Source organism: Clytia hemisphaerica, unplaced genomic scaffold (genome assembly GCF_902728285.1).
Source record: "Clytia hemisphaerica strain Z4C2 unplaced genomic scaffold, Clytia hemisphaerica genome assembly, whole genome shotgun sequence".
Taxonomy (NCBI): domain Eukaryota; kingdom Metazoa; phylum Cnidaria; class Hydrozoa; order Leptothecata; family Clytiidae; genus Clytia; species Clytia hemisphaerica.
Genome location: NW_027103761.1, coordinates 323,316 through 349,312, shown reverse-complemented (window position 1 = coordinate 349,312; position 25,997 = coordinate 323,316). Strand labels below are relative to the sequence as shown.

Below are 25,997 nucleotides of genomic sequence, written 5' to 3'. Positions count from 1 at the left end.
ACTACAAAACATTGTGCTATTTATTCCATCCCAACTAAATTCTTTTTGGCTAGAAAACAACGGAATTCAAATCCCCATCCATAAAAACATGGGAATATTAGATCATCGAGTTTCGGTGCGTTATTTTTACCCCCACTGGCTGGATAAAATCCCATCGGGTCTGTGAGAAGGGGTGTCTCGAACCTCTAAGTTAGAATTTTTAAACCCTAGCTCACACCAACTAATTTGCCCTTCAAAACCTAACTGAGTTTTCTATGCCTAACTGTGTTGTACCAGTAATATCTGCTATCATATTAGAATTTACTAACCCTATACAGAACTTAAGATAATTTTCCCAACCCTTACCCCCGCTATCTTAGAAGTCTTTGACCCCAATCAAAACCTATGAATTCGTTAATTGTAACATCCAACTTAGAAATTGTTAACTCCGATCCCACCTTAGAATCTTCAATCTCTAACCCCATTTAATAATTCCCAAACACAAATCCCTTCTGAGAATAACAACACCACCTAAGAAATTGCTTACCCTAACCCCGACTAATACGAAATATATGTATCGGACGCTAAGTGATGCTTTGTCATATGAGTGCTCTACAAGGGCATGATACAATTTTCAAAAAACTACGCAATTTACTTCTTCATAATAAACCGTAAACCCCACCTAAGAAATTACTGACAGTTACCACAACTTTAGAAATTTGCTAACTCTAACCCTTACCTAAGAAATTACTTACCCTTACCCGACTTAAGATTTTTTCCTAAACCCTACCCACCCTACCTAAGACGTTACAACCCTGACCTTAGAATTTTCAATATTTACTACCTAATAATTTGACACCCCCTTTTCACAGATCCACTGAAAAATTTGGCCATAATATCGACCTCGCTGGGTAATTATCCACCAGCAATTTTTGTCACATTGAAAATAATCAAATAAACCAATCCTCACTGCAAAATATTATCTATTTTTCCCATCCCCGCTAAATTTTTTGAATTCAAAACAAAATAATTCAAATCCGTCCGTTATTCTTATTCCCACTGGCTGAAAAAATCCTACCGGGTCTGTTAGAAAGGGATGTAATTTGCAAACATAAATCCCTTCCTATTTACTAAGCCTAACCCCCACCTTCTGACCCTTCGGCTTACCGATTTTTGGCTTTTGGAAGGCCGATTCAGATCGCTCTTTTTGAGGTCAAAATTCTTTTTGATACAATGTCAGTTATTTTGTATGGCACCAACGTCGCATGGTGTCTCAGCTTCAGTCTTGTGAAGAAAAAAAATGTCCCTAAAATTAGAAATGTTCAATAATGAAAAGGACAATTATTTATTCATCCTTAATCTTTTGAGGAATATGGGCTCTTCCAGAAAATGTTTGTACATGGGGGAGTGAGGATAAGGTGTGTCCGGGGAAGTAGTGAAAAATCTTCAAAATTTCCATTGTCCGGGGAAGTAGTGAAAAATCTTCAAAATTTCCATTGTCCGGGGAAAAAGTTTCTCTGTTTGGGGGGGGGGTAACTTTGCTTTGTTTGAGGGTAATTTTGAATATCCAGGAGGTCAACTGATGCTTGTCCAGGGGGTTAGACCTTCTGTCCAGGGGTCAAAAGTCACATGTCCGGGTGGTAAATTTCCAAAATATGTTATATCCTCCACCCTATATTCAATTTTTTTCTGAAAAGCCTAATCAAGGGATTATCATCCAATCTAGAATATGATTTTGAAATGTAAATATACCTACAGGCCAGAATACTCTGTGGTGGAGTGCTAAACTATATTTTAAGGCCGACAATAGTAGGAGTTTGTATGGGTTTATTTAGATCTAGGAGCTGTAACTTGGTTCTACTAAATTTGTTCTGGTTCGAGCATTTTCGAACGTTGCTATTTCTTTTATATTACAAAAATATTGGGAAAATTCCTAATGTACAAAAAGCATCATAAAAAGAGATTCTAAAATCAAGTCATCACAAAATATTTACAATCTTACAGGGTGCGAAAATGAACAAAAAAATTGGCTACTACAATCATTACAATATTTAATGAAATTCTTAAAAATTCGTGTTAACAAAAACAAAATTCGCGATAAAGTATCGCATCTAAGTTTCATTCGATTTTCAAAACTATAATCATAGTCAAAAGATACAAACACTAGTTGGGAAACAAACATTACGCTTTTTCAACTCAATATTGCTAGTGCCCAGTCCGTGTTGAGGGCATGACAAACTTTCAAAATGGCGAAAAAAGGTGGGAAATCACTGCAAAAGTAAAGTGCTTCTTTCCTTGTATCTTTTGACTATGCTATAATACACTTTTGATTAGAATAAATAAAAGAGGCTCAGGGAGAAACCCGAATGGTATCCGTGTGCTACAGATTTGTCTCTACAAAATACTCCGTTATTTATTATGAAGCGAACAAAATAACTTTCCTTAAAAACGGGACGGGTCTACAATCACGGACAAACATGTTTGAGACAAACACAGGAATTTGCAGTAAAAAAGTAGAAAAGAGACCCCCCTCCTTCCCCCTTCAGTGTGTACGGCCGTGCCACCGTTCATTGAACATTGCAAATGGGGGAAGGTGGGGAAATAGATGGAAATTTGCTTTTGTCTCCCAATTTATATCCATGATTGTACACGTTCTAGAATATTTCAAAATATACAAAAGAAAATATTTCTTTGCGACCACAGCAGGCCATACTGAATGGTGCATATGACTTTATTACTGGAAATCTTCAACTTTCTCTCACAAAGGTATCAAAATACCGGTCCCGTAGCATTTGTCGTCTCCTTACTTCTTCTCTTGCTTATCGTGCCACAAGACTTTGTATACTGTGTGAAGGTACGTAATCATAGAACGTCGATCTACCTCCGGACACGCCGCCATTTCTCCCGCATCCAACAATGCTGGAACGCCCGCTTTCCTGGAGTTGAAGAAGAATGAAAATGAAATGGACAGTTTCTGGTTTGAAACCGGAAGGCAAAACGAAAGTGAAGCTGCAATTGACTCTCTCTAAATCGATATTGAAAGGATTTTGGGCGAGGTAACAAACTGTATGAACCCCCCCTTTTTTTAAGGGGGGATCCGAGTTTTCAAGGAAGGCTTTATAGAGGGGGATGGGCAATTTTCCAGTTAAAATGGGGGGTTTGAGCTTATAGGGGGGATCAAATAAAAATGGGGGGATAGTAACTTTTTGGTTAAAAAAATTTTTTTTTTATGTTATATGTTGATTTAAGTCAATAAAATTTAATATCACATAATTTCATATATTTCATTCATCAAAATTCTTCCCCAATACTGGGAGTACAAATTATATGCTGGGGGCTCGGACCCCTGTAAATGGTGCGGGATCAAAAAAATTTAAAAATAGGGGGGATACCTTTATAGGGGGGGATGAAATATCAATGGGGGGGGGGGGTTCAGACCCCTCTGCACACTATGCTCAGAATTTTACTATAACACAAGCTCTTATAAGGAATCGTCAGAAAAGCTACAATACTTATCATCACATCATGTTCGACATGAACAAGTCAGCCAGTTCTTATCATTTGAACCAATTAGAATGGTGAGTCCCTCCCAAGTATACGTGTCACAGACCCGCTGGGACCCCAGCCCTAATGGACAATTTGGCAAAAATTTCGTCCCCGGTGGGAAAATACTCTGAAATTTCAGCCCCACTGGGAAATTGAATTAGATTTCATCCCCATTCGAAATTCAATGTTCAAAAATTGCACTCCAAACCCATCCCCCACTAGATTTTTTAACCTTGGAAAAATAGAATTTCTATCCCCGTTGAAATTCTAAAGGGAGTTTTTATCCCCACTGAGAAAAAAAGTTCCACCGGGGCTGTGAGACAGGGGTGTCAATATCTGTAAATAGACTATTGCTAGTCGCATTTGATTGGTTATAAAGATGGAAGAGACTTACGTTGCGCAAGCGATAGCCAGTTCGAAATTTTTCTTTCGATCATCGGGAAAGACGGCGAGAGGGTCGATAGCTTCATCACCCAACAAGTAATTCATCAAAGCACATAATGCGATGCCGTCCGCCCAACTTGATGTGAAGTTGGTCACGTTGACCGCCTGAAAAAACAACGTGAAAAATTCTGATTATCAAATTGAATGATAAAGGAATTGATTGAATTGATAAAATAGTTACATATACATTTCCAACAACTTTGGACACGTCGAAACTGTTGATATATAGATATATATGTTAAGAAATTCATAGAATTTCTGAGTAGCATATGCATTTCGTCCTTATTGGGACTCATCAACACTGTGTACTGCACCTTGGCTGGCCAGATCGAATTGCCTAGCATCTTACGCCATAAAACTAATTGTGACGCAGCAATGAAAGAAGAAAGTGAACAGAAGATAGATTCCCTGGGGAATTATGTGAATGACTACAGGGTGTCCGGAAAAAAGTATCGAGGCGTACCACTTCTATAGATATAGAAAGTTCTTGTGTACACCCTGTGTCACAGACCCGGTGGACCCCCCCGGTGGAAAAATTGGCCAAAAAATCGTCCCCGGTGGAAAAAATATCCTACAATTTCATTTCCACTGCGAAATTGCTCTATGATTTTATCCCCATTGAAAACTGAATGTAAAAAATTGCAATCCAAAACCATCCCCACGGGAATTTTCGAGCTGGAAACAATAGATTTTCTATCCCCATTGGCATTTTGATAGAAATTTTCATCCCCACTAACGGAAAAAGTTCTACCGGGGCACTGAGACAGGGGAGTTTGTGTGTGCTTCACTAAATTTGCAATGTTTATCAAAGTTTCTCTTTGTGTCATATTAATTGTCATGGGGCATATTTTATGAATAACTTTTACAAAAAACAATTCTCAATAACTTTAACGTCATGAAAATTGTAAAGAAAGTTAATTCTTTTTAATCATAAATTAATCTGTTAAGACTGTTGTAAAACAACTATTGTGTTGGTATATATTTTCTTGCATTTTGTTAAACACACGCAACAACCTTGTCCTCAGAATCATATTCGAACTCGATACTTTTTTTCCGGACACCCTGTATATATGTGAAGAAATTCATACAATTTCATAGAATTTCTGTCCAACTATGTATCTTCTTTCAGGATACCATAAACAACTAGGAATTGATAATGAGAAACGTATTATAATTAAAATTCTAGGGTCCATTTCAAAAGAAAACAAGTTTGTAGAAGGAGCAAAGAGCGTGTTGGAGAAATGAGAACTTACAGGATATTGGTTGATTCGTTTGGCGATCCATTTCAACAGTTTATCAATGTTGCTATCACCAGATGTCGGTGTTTTTGGCGTGGAAAGAGATGCCATCATACTGCCTCCTGGTGACTTCGGTGATTTGATCGAAAAATTCACTCTGTTAAATAACAAATGAAAAGGATAAAATATACGTTTTTTTATAAGAACATCCAAATTTTTTTAAGCCTTCGGTTGTTGATAACTTTTTGAGTTTTAAGCATAAATAAACATGTTCTTAACATGTTCTTATTTTTACCATTTTCTGAATATTTGCGTTCATTTTCGTAAGAAATCGGGTGTTTTAGAGTCTACAAAGCCTTGAAATGTTCTCAACTTGATCTTAACATTTTGGCCATCGAAGCCTTATGTTCTTATAGTTTGTTCTTATAAAAAACGTGTAATACAACACTTCAACATTGAAAGAAGCCGAATTTCCATGGCACTGATTATAAAACGTTAAAGAACGAGAAACTTTGCTTGTAACCACAGATTTATGAAGACCGATGAGTTAGATGTCGTGCTTTAAGCCATCGCAGGCAAAAAAAATTGAATATTGCAAAAACATTGCTGCTGTTACTTTCGAAAACCCGCGAAACTTCTTATTGGTCAAGGGCTGAAATTCTATTGTAATGTTACGTGACCTAGGTAGGATTTCCTACCTAACCTCGGTACATTTTTCTGCAAAAGCACGACATCTAGCCCTTCGGGTTTTATAAATCTATGCCTGAAACGGCTTAAACATAAAATTCACACGAAGAGATAGGCCCCTCAGTTAAATATTTAAACAACTCTGTCTCACAGCCCCGGTGGAACTTTTTTCCTAATTGGAGATAAAAATTCCTTTAGCAATCCCAATGGGGATAGAAATTCTATTGCTCCAAGGTTAAAAAATCCAGTGGTGATGGTTTTTGAGTGCAATTTTTAAACATGGAACTTCGAATGGGGACGAAATCAAAGTCATATTGCCAGTGAGGCTGACATTACAGGGTTTTTTTCCCACCGGGGACGAATTTTTTGCCAAACTTTCCAGTGGAGCTGGGGACTCAGTGGAGCTGGGGACTCAGTGGGTCTGTGACACAGGAGTGTATTTAAATTGAGATGTAACACATTCTGCTTTCTACCGCAGAAGGGTAGAAGATGAAGAAAAAAACTAGTTAAAAGAATCTAATTTGGTTTCGGATCTAAACTTACGGTTGTGCGTTAGCTTCAAGTTTCAATTTGAAAGCATTTCTTCCGGCAGTCGAATTTTTCTTGGCGTTGGCTTGTTGTTGTTTACGTTCCTTCATCCTTTCTTCTACACCTTAATGAGTTAGAAAAACAAAAACATATAACTCAAACTAGAATAAAGCTCTGTGACCATTGGGCTGTTCCATTTAAAATCCATACAGGGGGCCTGTAAGTACACAGTCCAAGTATTTACGGCTAATCTCAAAATTCATTGTCGTGTAATACGAAGCGATAAACGTGAGATACACTCTGGTACATAGTATACAGGGGGGATGGACAAACCTTTTCGAGCAAAGAAATAATCCTTGAAAATGTGTTGATATCCCTAGCAAAGTTTGCAAAAGACCATTGGAAAAATTCTTCTCCATACCTTTGAAGGGAGGTTAGACGAACTAAAACCAGTCTTTTACCCCCTGGAAGTTTTTGAATATTTTTTTACCCCGTGGAAAATTAGAAAAACATTTCTTAAACCCCCTGGAAATTCTTCTTCGCTTTTTCACATTGGATTGACACGGATGTGGAGCAAGATTGGTCAGAAAGAGGAATAGAAAAACATTGTTTGCTTATATCCGCATAATATAACAATAGGCAGACACTGTCCTGATATGAAATAGGTGTCTGATATGAAACGGGAACACTTATGTAAAAATAAAATCTTTGAGGATTACCGGAGAAAGATCAACGAAAACAATCTTACTTTTTGTTGTGGAAGTTTTCTTTAAAGCAGGTCTGGTAGACTCCATTTTGGTTTCAGTTTTTGTGACAGTAGTGCTTCCTCCTTTAGTTTTGGTTTCTGTGATGGTGGTGGTTTTTTCAGCATGGGTTGTAGCCGTGTCTTTGGTTTCCACTGACTTGATCTCTTTGACTTCTTTCTTGGAGGCTCCTTCTCCGATAGTTGCATCTGTCTTGGTGACGGTTTTCTCTGTGTGTACTCCATTCTTATCGGATTCAACTTTATTGGTAGAGGTTTTCAACGCTGATGGTTTCAAAGGAACGGATGTGGTTTTACGAAGTTCGAATTTATTAGCAGGTTTTGTGTCTTGTTCGAATTTCGATTTAATGTTCATAGAGACGGGTCTTTTGTTGACTGCGTTCGTATTGGATTTGTTTTCAAATTTTGATTTGAAGTCTACCATGGAGCCTGGCCTGTTCCTTGAATTACCTTTGTTACTTTCAAATTGATTTTTCTTTAAAGATGATAATTTATCTTTAACTTCATTTTTAGGAGCTTCTTCCACTTTCGAACTTCTCCTCGTTTCCTCAACTTTCGCTGGTTCCTCAACTTTCGCACTTTCAACAGTTTTTTCCTCCTTGACTTCAATTTTTTCCTCAATAACTTTTTTAGGTTCCTCTTTTTTCAATTCTTCAGGTTTTGCTTCAACTTTTGTTTCCACTTTGATTTCTTTAGCTTCCATCTTCACAGGTTTAGCTTCCATTTTGACTTCCACCGTTTTCTGTTCAACTTTTTCACTCTCCTTCGTTGAGCCTCTCGAGAAACGGCTTGTGCGCGTGGTCTTGACATTTTCGACTCCATTATCCGTGGTAGAAATGGACGTTTGAACTGTCACCGTCTTTTCAACGCTTGACGGCGGTGTGTCAGATTCTTTCCGTCTACTGGCACGACGTTCGGCACGTTCTTGTCGGCGTTGTTCAATGGTTTTTTCTTGAGGCTCGATGGTGATTTCAGCGTTTCGTTTGTTGTTGTTTTTATCGTTGGAGGGTGTTTCATCTTCTTCTGGCAAAGACTGAAACAAGTGAAAAAGAAAACCACTATTATTAATTTGAACTAATTTGGACTTCGAAATCATAGGTCATCTGATAAAACGGAGGTAATAAAAGGATGCACTGCCAAAAATCTCAACAAAGAATCCAGAGGATGAATTAATAGTCTGATATTAGATACCGAATGGGTTAGACTATGACTTCTCCATAACACGAACACGAAACGTCAATTTATTCGAGTTATGGAGAGAAGTATGGCATACATGTATAGAGATCGGCTTCAGTTCGAGTACACGTTTTTTTAATAAGACTGTCCAATTTTTTTTTCTTAACTTGTTCTTAACATTTTTTGCCATCGAAGCCTTATGTTCTTGTATAGTTTGTTCTTATAAAAAAACGTGTACTTCAAGAGAGTGCTTGAATGTGCCTATCACAAGTACTTTGTTTGCAAGCTGATGTGTGGGTGTCAAGGGTGTCAAGCTTGTTCTTATATAGTTTGTTCTTATAAAAAAAGTGTATATGATATGGAGTAAGAAGTTATTTAGTAGTTTTCAGCGTAGGATCATATTTTGAGCAATGATATTTTTCTTTTTATAAGCATCACGTTTATAAGCATACTTGACACCTGGATTTGGTGAAAAAATAAGTATATCATGAGCGAACCGTGATGCAGTGGTAGAGCATCCGGCTCTGCTTGATGCTCAACAGTTAAGAGAAGGATCAAGGGTAAGTGGATAAATCCAGGGAGAAAGAGTGGCGCCCTCCCCTACCTTCGGGTAGATAGCTATCGAAAGAGGAGCCTTCGGGTCGCTTCTCACTGCGGTCGCAGACTTACTTACTTATATCATAAGCATGTCAGGGAGCTTCATTGAGGTCATTTGGTCATAAGTCATGGGTTATGTGCTTGGGAAAATTCGTTTTTCTTTTCCATTTTAAACGAACCATTTTTTTCTTCAGAAGAATAAGCAAAACATAATTTGAGCTCGATATTCCAAAATACAAGGTAAGCATAACTGAGCGTGTTTTCCAAAAAAGTATGCTTATAAAAAAACATCTACTTATGCAATGTACACGTTTTTTTGAAGCCTTTAGATGTTCTTAACTTTCTGGGTTTTAAGCCTAAGAATGTTCTTGAAATTTTCTTATTTTCTCCATTTTGTGACCATTTTGACCCATTTTCCTAAAGAATCGAGTGTTTTTGAGTCCCCGCAAAACTTTAAAATGTTCTTAACTTTCTTAACTTGTTCTTAGCATTTTGGCCACCGAAGCCTTATGTTCTTGTATAGTTGGTTCTTATAAAAAAGCGTGTACTTTCAGAGAGTGCTTGAATGTGCCTGTTTCAAGTACTTTATTTGCAAGCTGATATGTGGGTGTCAAGGAGAAATATTTTGCTTTCAATGTTTTGATGTGTCTAACGGATTTAATGTAACAAGTTGTCATGGGAACATCCAAGTTGTTATTAAAAAAAAGTGTTTATTTTCAGTACGAAAATAGGAGTCTTGTCAGCTAAGCAGAAACTGCTAACAAATTTTTCCGACAAATGTAGGTTGAAAGTTAGTCTGAATCGCAGACATCTATAGATATACTTCCTATATAAGAAACTCTTTTAGCCAGAGAATGAGCAGAAGCCTAGTTCAAAATGTAATGTTATGATGTCCATTTTTAATAAAAGTAACCCGCACCCGATTTTGGATTTACTGTTTGTTATAGGAATTTCCAGGGTACCAGCCTCAAAGTTGCCCGTGTATTGATTTTGAAGAAAATAACTTTTACTAGACAATACCAAAAATACCACTTTTCAGGTATTTCTAATGGCAATCTTAGTTGAAGGCTTTAGTAATTCTTAAAATGCGTAATTCGAGATTACGTCATTTTTCCTATCGGAGACACCCGAAAACACCTGAGTGTTACTAAAAATATAAATTCCGGTGTTTTTGGGTGTTTCTGATATGAAAAATGACGTAATCTTGACTTACGCATATCAAGAAATCGGATGCTTTACAATAAGGTTGCATAAACCTAAAAAGCGATATCAATATTATATACACACACACACACACACGGAAAAGCAAGTTTTTTCAAGCAGTATTTTTGACACTTTGGAAATTTACAAAAGCAGGACAAGATGGTGCATATCAGGCAAAAATTGATCCAAATGTTCATAATGAAGAAAATGAAAACCCGACCATATTTGTTTCCATAAAAAGTCACATTTTAATCTATTGGCTGTGGAATTTTTCTTAAAAGATATGTACACGTTTTATAAAAAAAAAACGTGTAGAGTATTTTTCATAAAGAAAAGATAAACAAAAACACCTCTTAGACAGATTTTACAGACCTGCTTTAGCTCCGAGAAAGAATTTGAAGCTTTAAAGTGTAAGCAGATCATAAAATCATATACAACATCTTACAACACTCCTTTCTATATGGAGTACGTTTTTAAGATTTCTAACTGGAGAATTATGAGCTTTGCACATGAAAAAATGCTTTCAGAAAGTTCCTAAGAAACAAAGAATATCTTTTTAGGCATGTAAATGAAACAGCCTTGAGATGTGTAACCAAAATCAAAATAAAACATAACACATTTTTCCGTTTTTAGGCATGTAAGTAGTGATAATTTGGAGTGATTTCCGTTTTTCAATCATAAAGATTTCTAACTGAAGAATTGTGAGCTTTACACATGCAAAAATGCTTTCAGGAAGTTCCTAAGAGACAAAGGATATCTTTTTTAGGCAAGTAAGTAGTGATAATTTGGAGTGATTTCCGTTTTCAATCACGAAAGATTATCCCAGTAAAACCTTTTCAAATTAGCTTCCAATACGGTCAGTGCACTCCCCAGAAAGACATTGAGTTTTTGATTGAACCAAGCTTGAAACCATGTTCAGACGTTACTGTTCCGTATCATTCCGAAACGAAACGGTCCCGAAACAAGTGTGAACGTCAAAATTCGAAACGTTAAAAAAGTAGGCGTTACAATCCAAAACAGATCGAAACGTTTTCGTTCCACTTTTTTCATCGGAAGGGAACTGCTCCGTTTTCTTGCTCCAAAACGTTCCGAAACCAATATGAACACTCTCAATCTGTAACGGAAGCCATGCCGGAGTGATACGAAACCGTAACGTCTGAACATGGTCTGAGGCCATATTCGCACGTGACGGTTCCGTTTCGCTCCGAAACGAAATGAAGTCTCTTGGTTACATACAAGTCTTCCGTCACTTTTAACTAGAACCACGGCTTCATTCCGTTTTGGAGCGAAATGGAACTGTCACGTGCGAACATGGTCTAAAACATCAGTCAAAGAAGAACCACCTTACCCAGTACTTGATTCGCATAGAGATAGGTTGATTGATAAGCAATGCTTTGTCACTTTTATTACCCACAATCCCCTTGCCACCAGAAGTTGATTCGAATGCTTTGGACCTCATCTTGATCAATGACATTATCTTTTTTCAAACAACACTTTTTATAAAGTCACACACACACAAACCCGTCCACTAAAGTTGACTTAATAAACGACCAATAAAAATGGTAGCTTTCCAATCGACACTTGGTTGCAATGTTAACATAGGATAGATTTACTTCTATATGTAATTTTTCAAAAGTGTCATCAAAACGTATACAAGTGTTGAACAAACAGTCAATTCAATTCTACGTCCGAAAGTTCCAGTAAAAACTCTATCCTCCACGGGATAACGCCAAGAAGAATTCAGACGATTCCAGTCAAAACACCAAAAACTAATAAGTGAGAAACGAATACGTGAGCGAAGGAAAGTTTTGTACGTCAAATTGAAGAGAGATAGAGAGAGCGAGCGAGAGTGTCAATTACAAATCCTCCACTTGGATACGTATAAAACCATCAAATAATATAAATCATGAAACGTCTGTTTGAACGGTAAATATTTACTCCATAAAAACAAATCTTTATATCGCCAACGTTTTGATGATCCTCCACCAAAAGAATCTTTAGAATTGATGATGATCGCCAAATAGGTTTGATAACTGATGTCAAGTGTAGTGAAACACGTTGTATAACAAGTCCGATTCCGTCTCAAAAAAGTGACCAAACTTTCTAATATAAATGAAGCGATCGTCTTTAAGTATGGTTTGTAATAAAACAGTGTCAAACATATGACAAGAGAAAAATGTCAATTCGACAAATATGAAACAACAAAACGTTCTTTACACAACACAAACAAAATGTCAACAAAATACACCAACTTTCAAAACACACTGTAGATGTATACTAGAAACGAAAACAATAACTTTCATCATCATCAGCTCAACCAATTAAATGAAAACAAGGAAGAGTTGATATTTCCGTTTACTGCGGTAATTAGAAAATGTTGTCTGTCTGTACTCAACCCCTCTCTCTGGTAGGCCTTCTTATAATCAAACCATAAGAAGGATCGATGATTTTTTTGATAGGCCTGATCGAATTACGGGCTGAATATTGACATGTCGACTTTTAAAGGGTGATCTTTCAGACGTCTAATATGTTTAAGTGATAGTGGAAGGAACTAGAATGGAGGGATTATTATATTTGGTTTCGTTTGGTTAGTCTATACTCATCAAATAGCAATAAGAGGTTGATTAATCTCTCTGCTAATTGATTCGCTTATACATTAGACAAATTATCGTTTCGATACAAAATTTATTGCAGCATTCTTTTATCATGATAGTTAAGACCGCACTTCATTGAGAGGTACTATTTTGGTTGAGAAGTCACAAGCACTGACCTTTGTATATCCCTGGACCAAGATATATCCGCCATCTTTGATCGAAGTTTTCTTTAAATTGGTAGCCGTAAAGAAGCCATTTCAGTGTTAAAAATTATTAACGTCTAACGGCGCACATCATCAAAAGTTTTCGAGGGAAAGTAGATCTAGCGCTCTCGATGCATTTACACCGCTATTGAGTAGTGCCACCATTAGGGTACCACTTTTCAAAAAACCCCGAACAAAGATATTGCTTGACCGGGATTGAGAAACTTGGTCCAGGGTATGTAAAGGTCAGTGGTTACAGAAAGAAAAGAGTCGGTGTTGACAGAGTTTCAGAAATTCGAAGAAATTGACGTCATAAAGTTTTATTTCTAGGACATCTTATGGAAGAGCCACGCCCATTATGTCAAATGTCCAGATTAATTGAATTGTAAAGTTTAGAGGTTGAAAAAGAAGATGTTAGAAGAATCAGAAAAATTCAACAACAAAACTAACTTGCCAAAATTTAAAGACGAAGGAATTCTAATGACAAGATACACGTTTTCTTTCCTCTATAAAAACATCCAAAATTTTTGAAGCCTTGGGATAAACTTTTTAAGTTTTAAAGCCTAAAAATGTTCTTAGCATGTTCATATTTTCTCCATTTTTTGAATATTTTGTTCATTTTCCTAAGAAATTGGTTTAATTAAAGCCTTAAAATGTTGTTAACTTGTTCTTAGTATTTTGGCCATCAAAGCCTTATGTTCTTATATAGCTTGTTCTTATAAAAAAGACGTGTATCGAGAAAGGAAACAATTAAATAAAATAAGAAACATGCCGAGGATATTTCTTTATAAAGATGGCAATAAATGAAGATCTCCATAAAAAGACAAATTTATGTAAACGATAAAATTTTTTTGCATCCTTCCTGATTGAAATTCCAAACGATGTATCATAACTTTTAATTTGTGCAAATTGATTTCCACTTCACCTTCGACTTACAAGAAGACCATTTTGTTATGTTTGTTATGTCTTAAATAATCTTAATTAGCTGGTTTGGATCGAGGCTTTGGCTCAAGTTACACGTCTTTTATAAGGAACCTTAACTTTGCTCCGAGCCTGGAGTTCCTAATTTTTCCAGAAAGATTCAGCTTCAAAGTCCCTTATTTACTTAGCTGCTAAGATTGGATTTGCTAAGTATGTAACTTGACTGACTACAGTACAGAAAAAGACGTTCATTGGATGTTGTTTCGTCAATATTTTGTCCATCTTTTTGTTTAGGCGTTTATAAATGCGTACAAATTCAAGTTTAACTTTCCATTCCTTAACTTGTTTTGTTATTCTCAGCCTGAGCAGTTCCTTAACTATTCCTTAGTTTTTCGGACCATTTTCAGGCTAAAGCTCCTTATAAACGTGTTCCTTATAAAAAAGCGTGTATATACAGTTGGATTTCCACACTAGCCAAAAAGAATGCTAGATATACGTTTTGGTTTCTGGAGATTTTGAAAGACAAATATGTAATCTGGAATGAATCATCGCATTAGAAGGTACATATAGAGAAATAAATCGGATTTTGCGATAACTTGATGCAGGCGTGTAATAACATGACGGAGCATACCAAATATGGCTTCGAAAATGATACAATGTTAATTCGTAAGTTAAGCAATGTGATTACGGATGGATAATCTTGTGGTATAATTTACCATAATGAAAAAATATTACTCCATTCTGATCACATGATTGCTATCAAAAGAATGACAGATGTGACAAGTCACTAGCTGAATTCCCTCGGTGCTTCTGATTTGGTTTGAAGTGTACCATCAGTCATTGAGTTTCAAGCCCGAAGGTCTAGAGGCGAAACTTTAACCCTTCTCAGGCAAGAGAAATTGAAGCTACTTATTTCTCATTCAAAACGGGCATAGAACGCGCCGTAATTATGACGACGGATTCTTTGTTTTGGAGGACTACATTTTTTGAAATCTAGCGATAGATTTTAGTTTCAATTCGGCGTTTGTGTAAAAACTACGCGCGGGCGTTCTGGATGGGAAATAAGTGGTTTCATTTTCCATCCAGGAGTCTCGCCTCTAGCCCTTCGGGCTTGAAACTCAATGGCCCCAGCGGCCTTTTTGTTGGGGCGCCGAAATACAAAGGGCGCAAAATGACGCCTCAGATTACCAATATCGGCGCCCCTTTGCTCTTTTAACCTTAGGTATGGCAGTTCTCGGCCAAAATGAGAAAAAATATCCCAAAATTCTCGTGCTCGCCTCGCTCATGTAATTTTTACAAAGATATATACTTTTCATTGGAGGTGCCAAATGAAAACCTGAAAATTGTCTCCCCAATTTGCCAGAATTTTAGTCGACTCACCACGCTGCTTGTGCACCATATATATAAAATGGAGCTTGTCTCAAGCTCATCATACGAAAATCATCGCTTGCAGACACAAAAAATAAACGAGTTGAAAATAAGGTTTTGTAGTTGTTCAATATGTATCATGGGTACACTGTACACGCTTTATTATAAGAACATGAGGTTCAGCTGTTCTTATTTTTGTGGGCCTCAAATTGCATTGATCCTGTTTTTATTCTCTCGGCTAAATTGAAGAATTTTATGCCTATCAAAGTATTTTGATCCGTGATTTGTGTGTTCTTATTTTTCATTTATCTTTTTGAACCCTTTTCAAATACTTTATCCTCTATATGAAAAATGGGTGTATAAATGCTTTGTAGCCACGAAACCATTACAAGTTGTGTAGCAACAAGTATGCAACCGAAAGGTTTCAAAACGCGAATGCTTAGGATGCTGACAAAGTGAGAAAATCAACAAGCAAGCAAAGTGCAACCCATTTCAGAATAAAGGGTGCTGAGGGGTTTATCTAAAGAATCCTACATTTACTAAAAATAGACAAAAAGAACGACAAATTTCATAATGAACGACAATTTTCGCTGTCCACAACTCCGACCCGGTTAGTTAGTCCACCCCTACGAATTCATTCTTTTTTCTTTATCACGGAAATAACGACAAATTACGCATGCGTGTTGCAATGCAGTATTCTTTAGAGGAACAGACTGGCTACCTATGGAAAACATAGATCGGTCACAAAAAATGTTAGTACCTCATAATTTTTGGATTTTCGTGAGACCTCCCGTTTGACTTGTTCCTCATCAGTATTGATGAGGTGTCTTTCTCTAACCGTCACTTCTTCATTTCCGTTCTCGTCCAATCGGATCACTTTACGCGTCGTGCTTTTCTCAATGGCCTCTTTTTCGCTCACTTCTCTTGATTGTCGATATTTCTTTAGTTGGGTGTCAGTAGTGGTTGTAGTGGTTATAATGGTGGTCTCCTCCTCTCCGTCCCCTCCACGGAGTGCCATCCTCTCTCGAAGGCTAAGTCTCTTCGGTTTGTCATCGTCACTGCAGAATGAAGGAATATAAAGAAAAGTTTATCATATCAACATATTATTTAATGAAGGTTATTTGGTAATTAGCAACTATCGGACCAAATAATTATTTTAATTTGAAGCGATACAAATCGAATGTATGATGCTATACTCTTATAAGAACATTCACAATTTTTTGAAGCTTTCGGATGTTCTTAACTTTTTGGGTTTTAAGCCTAAAAATGTTCTTAATAACATGTTTTTATTTTCGCCATTTTTTGAGTATTTTTGTCAATTTTCCTAAGAAATAGTGTTTTATAGTCCGGGAAGCTTAACTTGTTCTTAACATCTTGGCCATCGAAGCCTTATGTTCTTATAAAACAAATGGTGCAAGCTGGTTGATTTTTCACAAATTTCAAAGTTTTAAATACAGCACTCAAAAAAAAGTTTAACAAAATCCAAACTGACAAAAAATGAACAAATAGGCTCATGGATCCACTGTGAGAGACTGTAACTTTATATCAAGGAAAGATTTATAAATATAAATGGAAGACTTTTCTGGTTAAGTGGAAGAATACTCTTATGTTTCCTTATCGAGTATAACCACAGATATCTTATATAAAAAACTAGATAGAGCTATTCCGCCCCTAGCTAAGGCGAAATAATCCGATTCCCTATACAGAGAAGCTCTATCTAGTGCTTTATATAAGATATCTGTGGGTATAACTAAAAAAAAGATCATAATTTTCCTCATGTTAGTTTCCTCATGGAATATTCGTCTAAACTTCAATCACTATATCTTTACAGTCACCCCGCAAAAAAAATCTCACAATCATCGTTTTCACGAGAAGATGTCATCTTCTGTTACAGTGATAGAAAAGGCGGGAAATTATGGCGGTATGGTGGTTTAAGGAAAAAAAAAAACGGCGGGAGAGTTTTGAAGAAACGCAAAAATGTGGCAAACTCTACCGACTGTAAACTCTTTTCGGCAAAAAACTTTCTCGGCTTTGAGCTTATTTCTTAGATAGTGATTTGTCTTAGACTATAGCATAGTCTATGTTTTCACAGGGGCATTTGAAAACAGAAGTAGACAGACAGGGAGTTGCTCTGGCAGACAATTCTATGTTATTGTGGTATGTAGGACCATCCTTCTTTTTCTTCAAAGAATCTACTTTGTCAGATTATCAAAGGTCGAAAGCATTAATCTAATTTCATTCTTTATCTCAAAAAGTTTGACAAGGATCACTGTCGATGATAGAAGTAAGATAAAGTTAATCACGCTATGCTCGTTTCTGCAGCATCTGTTCAAAGATAAAATTTGTATAGATATGTTTTAAGGTCTTTCTGATCAGCATTACAAAAGTTCCTAATTGAAAGCTTGAAAGGATGAAAATTGAAAGAAGTAAGATAAAATTAATCACGTATGCTCAATTCTGCAGCACCCTTTCAAAGATAAAATTTGTATAGATATATTTTGAGGTCTTTCTGATTAGTGTTTCAAAAGTTTCTAACTAAAAGATTGCAAGTATGAAACCTGAAGTCTAAAGAATTTATCCCAGAGGTAATTATTGGGTTTTAATGATGAATTCAAATTAAGGTCTCTAAAACGACATCGTCTCGTGGTTTTTATGTAACTACAGCGAGAAAATGATCTCCTTTGCATTTAAAACCTTACATAACAATCAAGTACCCGAATCAGTTTATCTAGAGTTTAGATTATTAGATGACGCAATAAAGAGAATGAAGTAGGTTGATTCGCAGGTGGTCAGAATTGACCTGTAGTAAATTTAAGACTTACATACAAGATCAAAAGGATTTAGAATTGATTACTCCTTACAAAGTTTGCATGACCATTCAAAGCAATTGGAGAACAATAATAGGGTAAAAGTAATTAAAATTCATCCAACAGTTTAAGAATTTAAGAAGTATTAAGCACACACTGTGATTTCCAAAGCTCATCCAATTTTAGCATGCAGTGTTGTAAAAGAAGAATTTCAATTATCATTAGTATCTAAACCATGATGTCATTACATCGGATCAAATCTTGAATCAAAAATTTCTCATCCCTAACTCTACCCTGGCCTGTTAAACTAAGAGACTTCCAATTGCTAAGAAAAACAACTAAACCAGCAAAATCTGTGCGGTAGTTAAACTATCTCACTTACCCAAAATCAACTTTAGTTGCTGACTACTCAGTAAAATAACGTTATTTTGGTAATAGGGAGAGGACGGAGGTTCTGGCCTCGAAAATCGAAGGAAAGTTTTGCTATCGTTTGATAAATAGACCCTGTGTGGGATGAATGATGGTACTTCTTTGACAATATGACTCTGAATGAAATGAAATTCCAAATTTCCCTTTATATGTTCTACATCAAGCTTCTATCTACAATCTATGCTTTGAAATACGTTGAGAAATTGGTAATTTCGTCGTTTTCCAAAATTTGAAGTTCGGGTGAGAAAGTTACTTTTGGGCTATCTGTTCAATGTAATCGAATATTTTAATTTAGGAGGGGTTTATCGACTATATTCTGGGTTTATCAGGCTATATTCTGAGCCTTATTGGACCATTTTGAACTTTTGTCCTTAAGTCTAGCGTTAAACTCAGAGTTAAAGCTCTACCCTTCTAACCTAAGTTAGAGCACTCCAAAATCTTTTGTGGCTATAAAATTTTGTGGGAATTAATCTTTTTTCTCAAATATTACAACCATGATTGTAGTTGACTCTGTTGACAATCTCGTCCTTACTCCCTCCGATGACGTAATGTTTCTTACGGCATCAGTGTTTGTACTTTTAAAAACAATCCCTATACGCCGGTAAGGGCATATCCAAGAAAAAATAGCGTCGTTTTTATAAGTTTCTCATTTCCACACTAAGATTCCTTTGCCACTTTCATAGCGGAAAAAGACCAGGACTTTGGGTAGTTGATGAGCTACGGAAAGTTAGGCAGTTTCGTTAGTAAACACAAGATTTTCCGTACCTTTAGAAAAAAACCCTTTCCAATCGCTTTGCAGTTATCCTGGGACAAATAGCGGAAAGATTTCGAAAAAGTGACAAAAATCTCAGTGCGGAAATGGGAAACTTATAAAAAGGACGGTCAGCTAGAAAAGAAGTGTTACCTACCCTTTAGTCATGTTTAAGAAAATCAAGTTTAAGTCTTCCTCTCAGCTCAAAAACCCCTGACAAACAACTTGATATTAAACATAATATTCTGTAGCTCAGTACAACAGCACATAAACTGATAAAAAAGGAACGATGCACACACACACTGTTAAATTCCAAATGATTTCTCTTTTAATTGAATTCTGCGTTCCTATCTATACAGCATTCTGCTACAACAAAAACAGCGCACAGTAGGTAGAGAGTGCTGCTTATAGACACAAAGTCGAAAAATTACTTTGAATTTTAACGAATGTATGAGTGCGAATCTTATAGAATAAGGCGTCACAAATCAGAGAGAATTTCATTAATAGACTATACTACGCGTTTTTTTTATAAGAATATCCAAAATTTTTGAAGCCTTGGGATGTTCTTAACTTTATGAATTTCCAGCCTAAAAATAATCTTAAAATGTTCTTATTTTCACCATTTGGTGACCATTTTTGCCCTTTTTCCCAAGAAATCGGGTGTTTTAGAGTCTTCAAAGCCTTAAAATATTCTTAACTGGTTCTAAATATTTTGGCCATCGAAGCCTTATGTTCTTATATAGTTTGTTCTTATAAAAAAACGTGTACAGATTAATGTAATGAGTAAACCCAAAACAGTAGAACAACGCTATTTTTTATGCTTTTGGTTTTTATAGACTAATCAGCCTACCTACGTCCAAATTTCGATTATGATGAAAAATTTTTGTTCAGGAAATGATTTCTGTCGAAAAGATGAATTTCTGAATGAGAATAGCAAATGGCAAGCTTTAAATTATGTATTTTTCTGTGAGATCAACATTTCGACAACTTGGTTCTAATTTTTGTGTCATTGGAAAAGTACACGTTTTTTATAAGAACAAACTACATAAGAACATAAGGCTTCGCTGGCCTGAATGTTTAGAACAGGTTAAGAACATTTTAAGGCTTGAAACTCAAAAAGTTAAGAACATTCGAAGGTTTCAACAATTTTGGATGTTCTTATCGAAAAACGTGTATTTTTCTGTGAGATCAACATTTCGACAACTTGATTCTAATTTTTGTGTCATTGAAAAATTATCTCAACGACTGAATGACTCTACGATTATTAAGAAATATGACAAATGTTATAAGGGAGAGAAAAAATGCGAATCCAAATAAATCTACACGTTTTTTTTTTATAAGAACGTCAAAAATTTTCGAAGCCTTCGGATGTTCTTAGTTTTTTGGATTTGAAGCCTAAAAATGTTCTTAAAATGTTCTTATTTTCAGCATTTTTTGAGCATTTTGATGTAATTTCTTAAGAAATTGCATGTTTTTAAGTCTCCAAAGCCTTAGAATGTTCTTAAATTTTTGGGCCTCGAAGCCTTATGTTCTTATATAGTTTGTTCTTATAAAAAAAAACGTGTAACCCATATTTCAGCGATCAACATTAACTTTGACTTAACCAGACTTATTGAATATTTTTATGGATTATTTATTACTTGAGCAACATCGCTTAATACTGGCAAGTGGTGACAGATGCGCAGGTTGGATAGTTCTGTTTGTTTTAGATACAACGTTATAAAGTTAAAAAAAACATGCATGCGCTACTATACGTTTTTTGATAAGAGCATCCAACATTTTTTAAGCCTTCGGATGTTCTCAACATGTTCTTATTTTCACCATTTTTTGAGTATTTTTGTCCATTTTCCTAAGAAATTGGGTGAGTCCGCAAAGCCTTCAAATGTTCTTAACTTGTTCTTAACATTTTGGCCATCGAAGCCTTGTTCTTATATAGTTTGTTCTTATAAAAAACGCATACATCGAAAAATCACACACTAAAAACTGTCATTAATACTAGGTTAAGATCTGAGTAGAATTATTTAAACATATCTCCTTTCCAAGGACGTGATCAACCTGAGGGTTTAAGCATTAAAGGCTTCGCAAATAATCTATCCTGAAGCTGATGCGATAAATTAGAGGTTTATCGTCCATCATTAGTCCATAATTAGTAAGGCAAGAGAGGTTAAAAGCTGTAAATTAATTGCTCTAAATCAAAGATAAGTCACTAAATTTGAAGAGAAATCTTGTGTCGATAAGCTATAAATACATCCCTGTCTCCTCGGTGGAAATCTTTCCTCAGTGGGGATAGAAATTCTATTGCTCAAAGGTTAAAAAATTCAGTGGGATGGTGTAGTGACTCCACTCTGTCAGAGCTACGAATTAAATTCAGCTACCCACAGAGAAAGGCTGATATGCAGTGTTTCTAAAAATCGAAGGGCAAACACGCAACATGTACCATAAACTCAACAACTGATATTCACGAGTGACACAATAATAAATGTTCAGCACATTATACTTACTCCCAAAGTCCCATTTTAAGAGCAGCGATCAGTAACAGAAATTATCTTATTCACAAACCAAACACATTCAACATAGAACTTCCATTCAAAACGATCGACAGCAGGACACCAGTGTAAAAAAATTCAAGTTAAAATCAAAGTGCTAGCAAGTGAAATGAAGTTAATGCGACGATTGATTCAACAGAACACAAACTTGATAACATTTTTTCAAATATGTAGTCAAAGCATTTCAAAAAAGGAGATTGATTGATTGTCTTTGGGGTATTACCATGATGATTAGAGATAATTTCTTTTCAAATGTTCAGATGTTTTATTCAACTATTAATCTCTTCTGTCTATCTATCAAACAAATTGATTAGCTTCGAATAATTGCATTAACCTTGTACTTTATAATGTCAATAATGTTTAAGTAAAATAATTGAGTTTGAAGCCCCGGAGGAGCTAGAAAGGAATCTTAAACCTGTCTCAAGCAAAAACAAATGAAGCCTTGAGTTTCCCCACATTTAGAATTTTAGTTTGAAAAACATCACGGGTCACGTGTTGTGGATGGGAAATAAGTGGCTTCATTTCCCCATCCAGGAGTTTCGGATCTAGCTCCTTCAGGGCTTTGAAATTAAAGAGTAAGATGTAAGTCAATGGGCGGTCGTTGTTGGAAGGTTTAAGATGTACTGAAATCGTCGTTTTGCATAAGATTCACATTCCCGCAAAAAGATCACTTTGCCACTTTTCTAGCGCAAAATACCAGAACTCCTGGTAATTGAAAGATAAGCTTCGGAAAGTTTACTCTGTACCGGAGTGTATCTCACGATTATCGTACAGTAGTACACTACGGCAATAAATTTTGAAATTAGCCGTAGATATCGGGTTTGTGTACAGATTACGGAAAGTTAGGCAGTTCGTAAATAAACAAAAGATTTTCCGTACTTTAGCAAAAATAGCCCTTTCCAATCTCATATCGGTTATCCTGGGGGAAAATAGCGAAAATATTCCGGAAATGTTAGGAGAATCTTAGTGCAGGAATGGAAATGTAATGCAAAACGACGGTTTTTATTTTAAAGCTTTCTTTGAAAGGAGCCGGTTCAATGCTGGACAAAAGGTTTGTAGACTTCTGCAATATTTGCAAAATACTTCAATATCGATCAAAAACAAGTTCCCAAGAGGCTCTGGATGCTTTCCAAACCTATGCAAAGCTGTTCAAAAGTCTTTCAAATTCACCAACTGCAGTCTAACCGCAAGGGCAAACCACAAGGGCTTGATTAACTGGCTTACACCAGTATCAAAACGCTGATTTTTTGCTTGTGGTTCCCTCAAAAGTAATTCAAAAGCAATGCAACGACTTCAAAAGTGTTTTTCTTAACTTCCATCCCCTTTCAGACACATTGAAGAGTCATTTTGCTCTATTTCTCATCATTTTTCACTGAAATTTCATTTGTCTACAACCTTTTGTCCGGCATTGTTTCAAAATATTACCAAATTCTTTCAATTGCTTAAAAAGGCCCTGTTAAGAACAACAAGAAAACAGCTTTTGAACAATAATATTGAGAAAGTAGAACGAAGGAGTTACTCTTCTTCTCATTCGACGTATGAGAAAGAACACACAAAATTTGGAGCACTATTATTTGATAAAGAAATGAAAATTTATGAAATTAACATTTGAATGCGACCCTTGATTCTTCTATAAAGTATTTTAACGTTTTCATAGTGTAAAACACGAATAGAAGATTCGAGATTTGAAAGCTTCAAATTAAAATGAATCATAAGTCTTACTTATAGTTGTCTGTACACAGACCCAATATCTAGGGCTAATTTCAAAATACATTTCAGTAGAAGCGATAAACGTGAGATACACTCTGGTACATAGTATACTTATAGCAGTAACATTCATTTTGCAAGTTTTCACAGTTGATAATTCAAACGAAAGTCACAAACAAAACCTAATAGCCTAATAGAACTGCAAAAATAATTTTGTCAGAGCCATCCCTGGTCAAAAATCTTGCAATTTCTTGTCATATGGCAGGTCTTCCAAGTTCGCACCAAGATATCACCAAGAAAATATAAGATTTTGGATAATGAAAGATCTTACAAAGAGTATTCCAAGATTAAAGAAAAAAGAATAAAAAGATAAAAATAAAAAGATCCATTGGCAAGAATCACCTTCAGCATTGTCTGAAAGAAATTCGGGATCTAGATATTCAGTTCAATAATCTACCACAATTCACACAATCTATACATTCTTATTGATGAGCTCTCCGATGCATTTAGGAGAAGAGGGTCGACGGAATCTGTCAGATATGAATGTTTGGTAAATTTTGGCAATTAAATAAAAAAAAACTTACAAGATGGATCGCCTCATAAAAGGTTGGTTCTTGGTCAGACTGTTCTTTCTGGTGGTTGTAGTGCTGGACAGCGATGAATACTTACTCTCTTTTTCTCTCATGTTCACAAAAATGTTTATGATATTTCAAAGTGACCTCGTGTGTAAGATAAGAGAGTGAAAGAGTTGAGAAAAAGAGTTGTAACATCAAACAAGAATGGAAGTAACACAAACACACAAATTGGTGAACTCACAACCGTGTTGAATTTGGCCTTTATGTTTAATTTAGTATGTTATTTTTTCGAAATCCCTGTCTACATAAAAAGCTGAGAAACGTTCCTCTCTCTAAGCTGATCAATGTATTTGCACCTTCAAACTAAACATCAAACATTTGAAACAGTACAAAACTAAATCATCGCATCTCTAAAATGACGAATGAGGTGTAAAGTTTTAACTTTTGAATCAGGTCAGCTTTTTGTTTATAGACATTCCTCACCATTTTTATCTAACCTGCGGTTAAGCACCCTACATTATAATTAGCTTCATAAAATGTTGAATAGCTTTTGCGTTTTTTATTTTCCCATAAAAAGCCTCTATTTTTTCCTTCTTAATTGCTGATTAGATAAGAATAATAGACAGGAGAGTTACACTGTTACGAAATACAATATCAAAATAAACATTCGAATTCTTTTACATCTTAAACTGTCTTAAACCAACTGAAAGCCTTCCAGCCAATTGATCAAGAGATTAAGACCATGTTCGCACGTGACGGTTCAGTTTCGCTCCGAAACAAAATGAAGTCATTCTATTGGTTACATTCAAGTGTTACGTCACTTCTAACCAATAAAATGGCTTCATTCCGTTTCGGGGCGAAACGGAACCGTCACGTGCGAACATGGTCTAAATACCAGTAGCGTGGTGGCAGGGGGCAGTGCCCCCCCTAGCGGTGGTTTTTTTGGGGGGAGGGGTGCTGAGAAGGAAGAGGCGCAGAAAAGGCTCTTCAAAACACTGATTTCGGCGCCCCTTTCCCCTTTTTACCTCACAAATGGCAGTTTTTAGCCCTATAAAATGGAAATATGTCAAAAAGATTTTGCGCTCGCTTCGTTCGCGTTATTTTTTATTATTGTTATTATTGTTTGGCAAACACTGGGGAGGCAAAATAGGAAAATTTGCAATTTGGCGCCCCTTTACTAGGGAAAATAGTAAAAAAATAACGCATAATAATAGTAACATATGTTTTTAAGTGGCATGCTCCGAAAAATTCAAAAGCTTTTAGACAGCTGGAGAATTGTTTCCACGAAAAGCCACTAGAAACCACCACGTTACTGTAAATATGTCTTGCAAGAATGTTATCTCTTTATATTAGCATTCACAGCAAACTAATCCAAACCAAAGTACTTATTTTAAAATAAAGGGCCTTTACCAAAACCTCCATGGCAATATAAAGACACACTTGAATATAAACCACAATACTAGAGAAAAATAATACAGGCACACGAAGGTATCAATTTAAGATATCTGAAGAGTCAGCCCTCTCTCAAGCATGCAAAATCTTTTACATGTTTTTTTATAAGAACAAATTAAATAAGAACATAAGGCTTCCATGGTCTTATCTTAAGAAATCTTAAGAACTAGTTACTTAACTAGTTAAGTTATTCTTAAGAACATTTTAAGGCTTTATCGACTGTAAATTATCCGTTTTCTTAGTAAAATTCATAACAATATTCACAAAATTGTTGAAATAAAAACATGTTAAGAACACAAATTGTGGATGTTCTTATAAAAAACATGTATTGATTGTAAATGATGGAAAAGCATGATGATTGGGCACATAAGGAACAAATATCGTACCTATGATCAATCCATTGGTTCAAATGTTGTTCTTCTCATTTGCCACTCTTAATTTTGCCTTAAAAAGAATATATGCGTTTATTTATCAGAACGAATA

The 25,997-nt window shown here is 35.8% G+C and overlaps 1 protein-coding gene across 5 annotated transcripts; it reads right to left on the bottom strand.

Moving 5' to 3' along the window:
* Nucleotides 1-1,844: 1,844 nt before the first annotated feature.
* LOC136805618 (calponin homology domain-containing protein DDB_G0272472-like) lies at nucleotides 1,845-25,948 on the bottom strand. Of its 5 annotated transcripts, none has more exons than XM_067062188.1 (7): nucleotides 25,901-25,948; nucleotides 16,008-16,305; nucleotides 7,171-8,218; nucleotides 6,438-6,546; nucleotides 5,223-5,364; nucleotides 3,920-4,074; nucleotides 1,845-2,915 (listed from the first exon to the last, which is right to left on the bottom strand). In XM_067062188.1, exons 2-7 carry the CDS (start codon nucleotides 16,263-16,265, stop codon nucleotides 2,783-2,785), a joined length of 1,845 nt encoding a protein of 614 aa, XP_066918289.1. In that variant the 5' UTR covers nucleotides 16,266-16,305; nucleotides 25,901-25,948; the 3' UTR covers nucleotides 1,845-2,782. The 5 variants fall into 5 exon arrangements, with proteins under 5 accessions (XP_066918289.1, XP_066918286.1, XP_066918287.1 ...); XM_067062185.1 differs by lacking the exon at nucleotides 25,901-25,948 and adding an exon at nucleotides 24,072-24,225; XM_067062186.1 differs by lacking the exon at nucleotides 25,901-25,948 and adding an exon at nucleotides 21,736-21,933.
* Nucleotides 25,949-25,997: the final 49 nt, after the last annotated feature.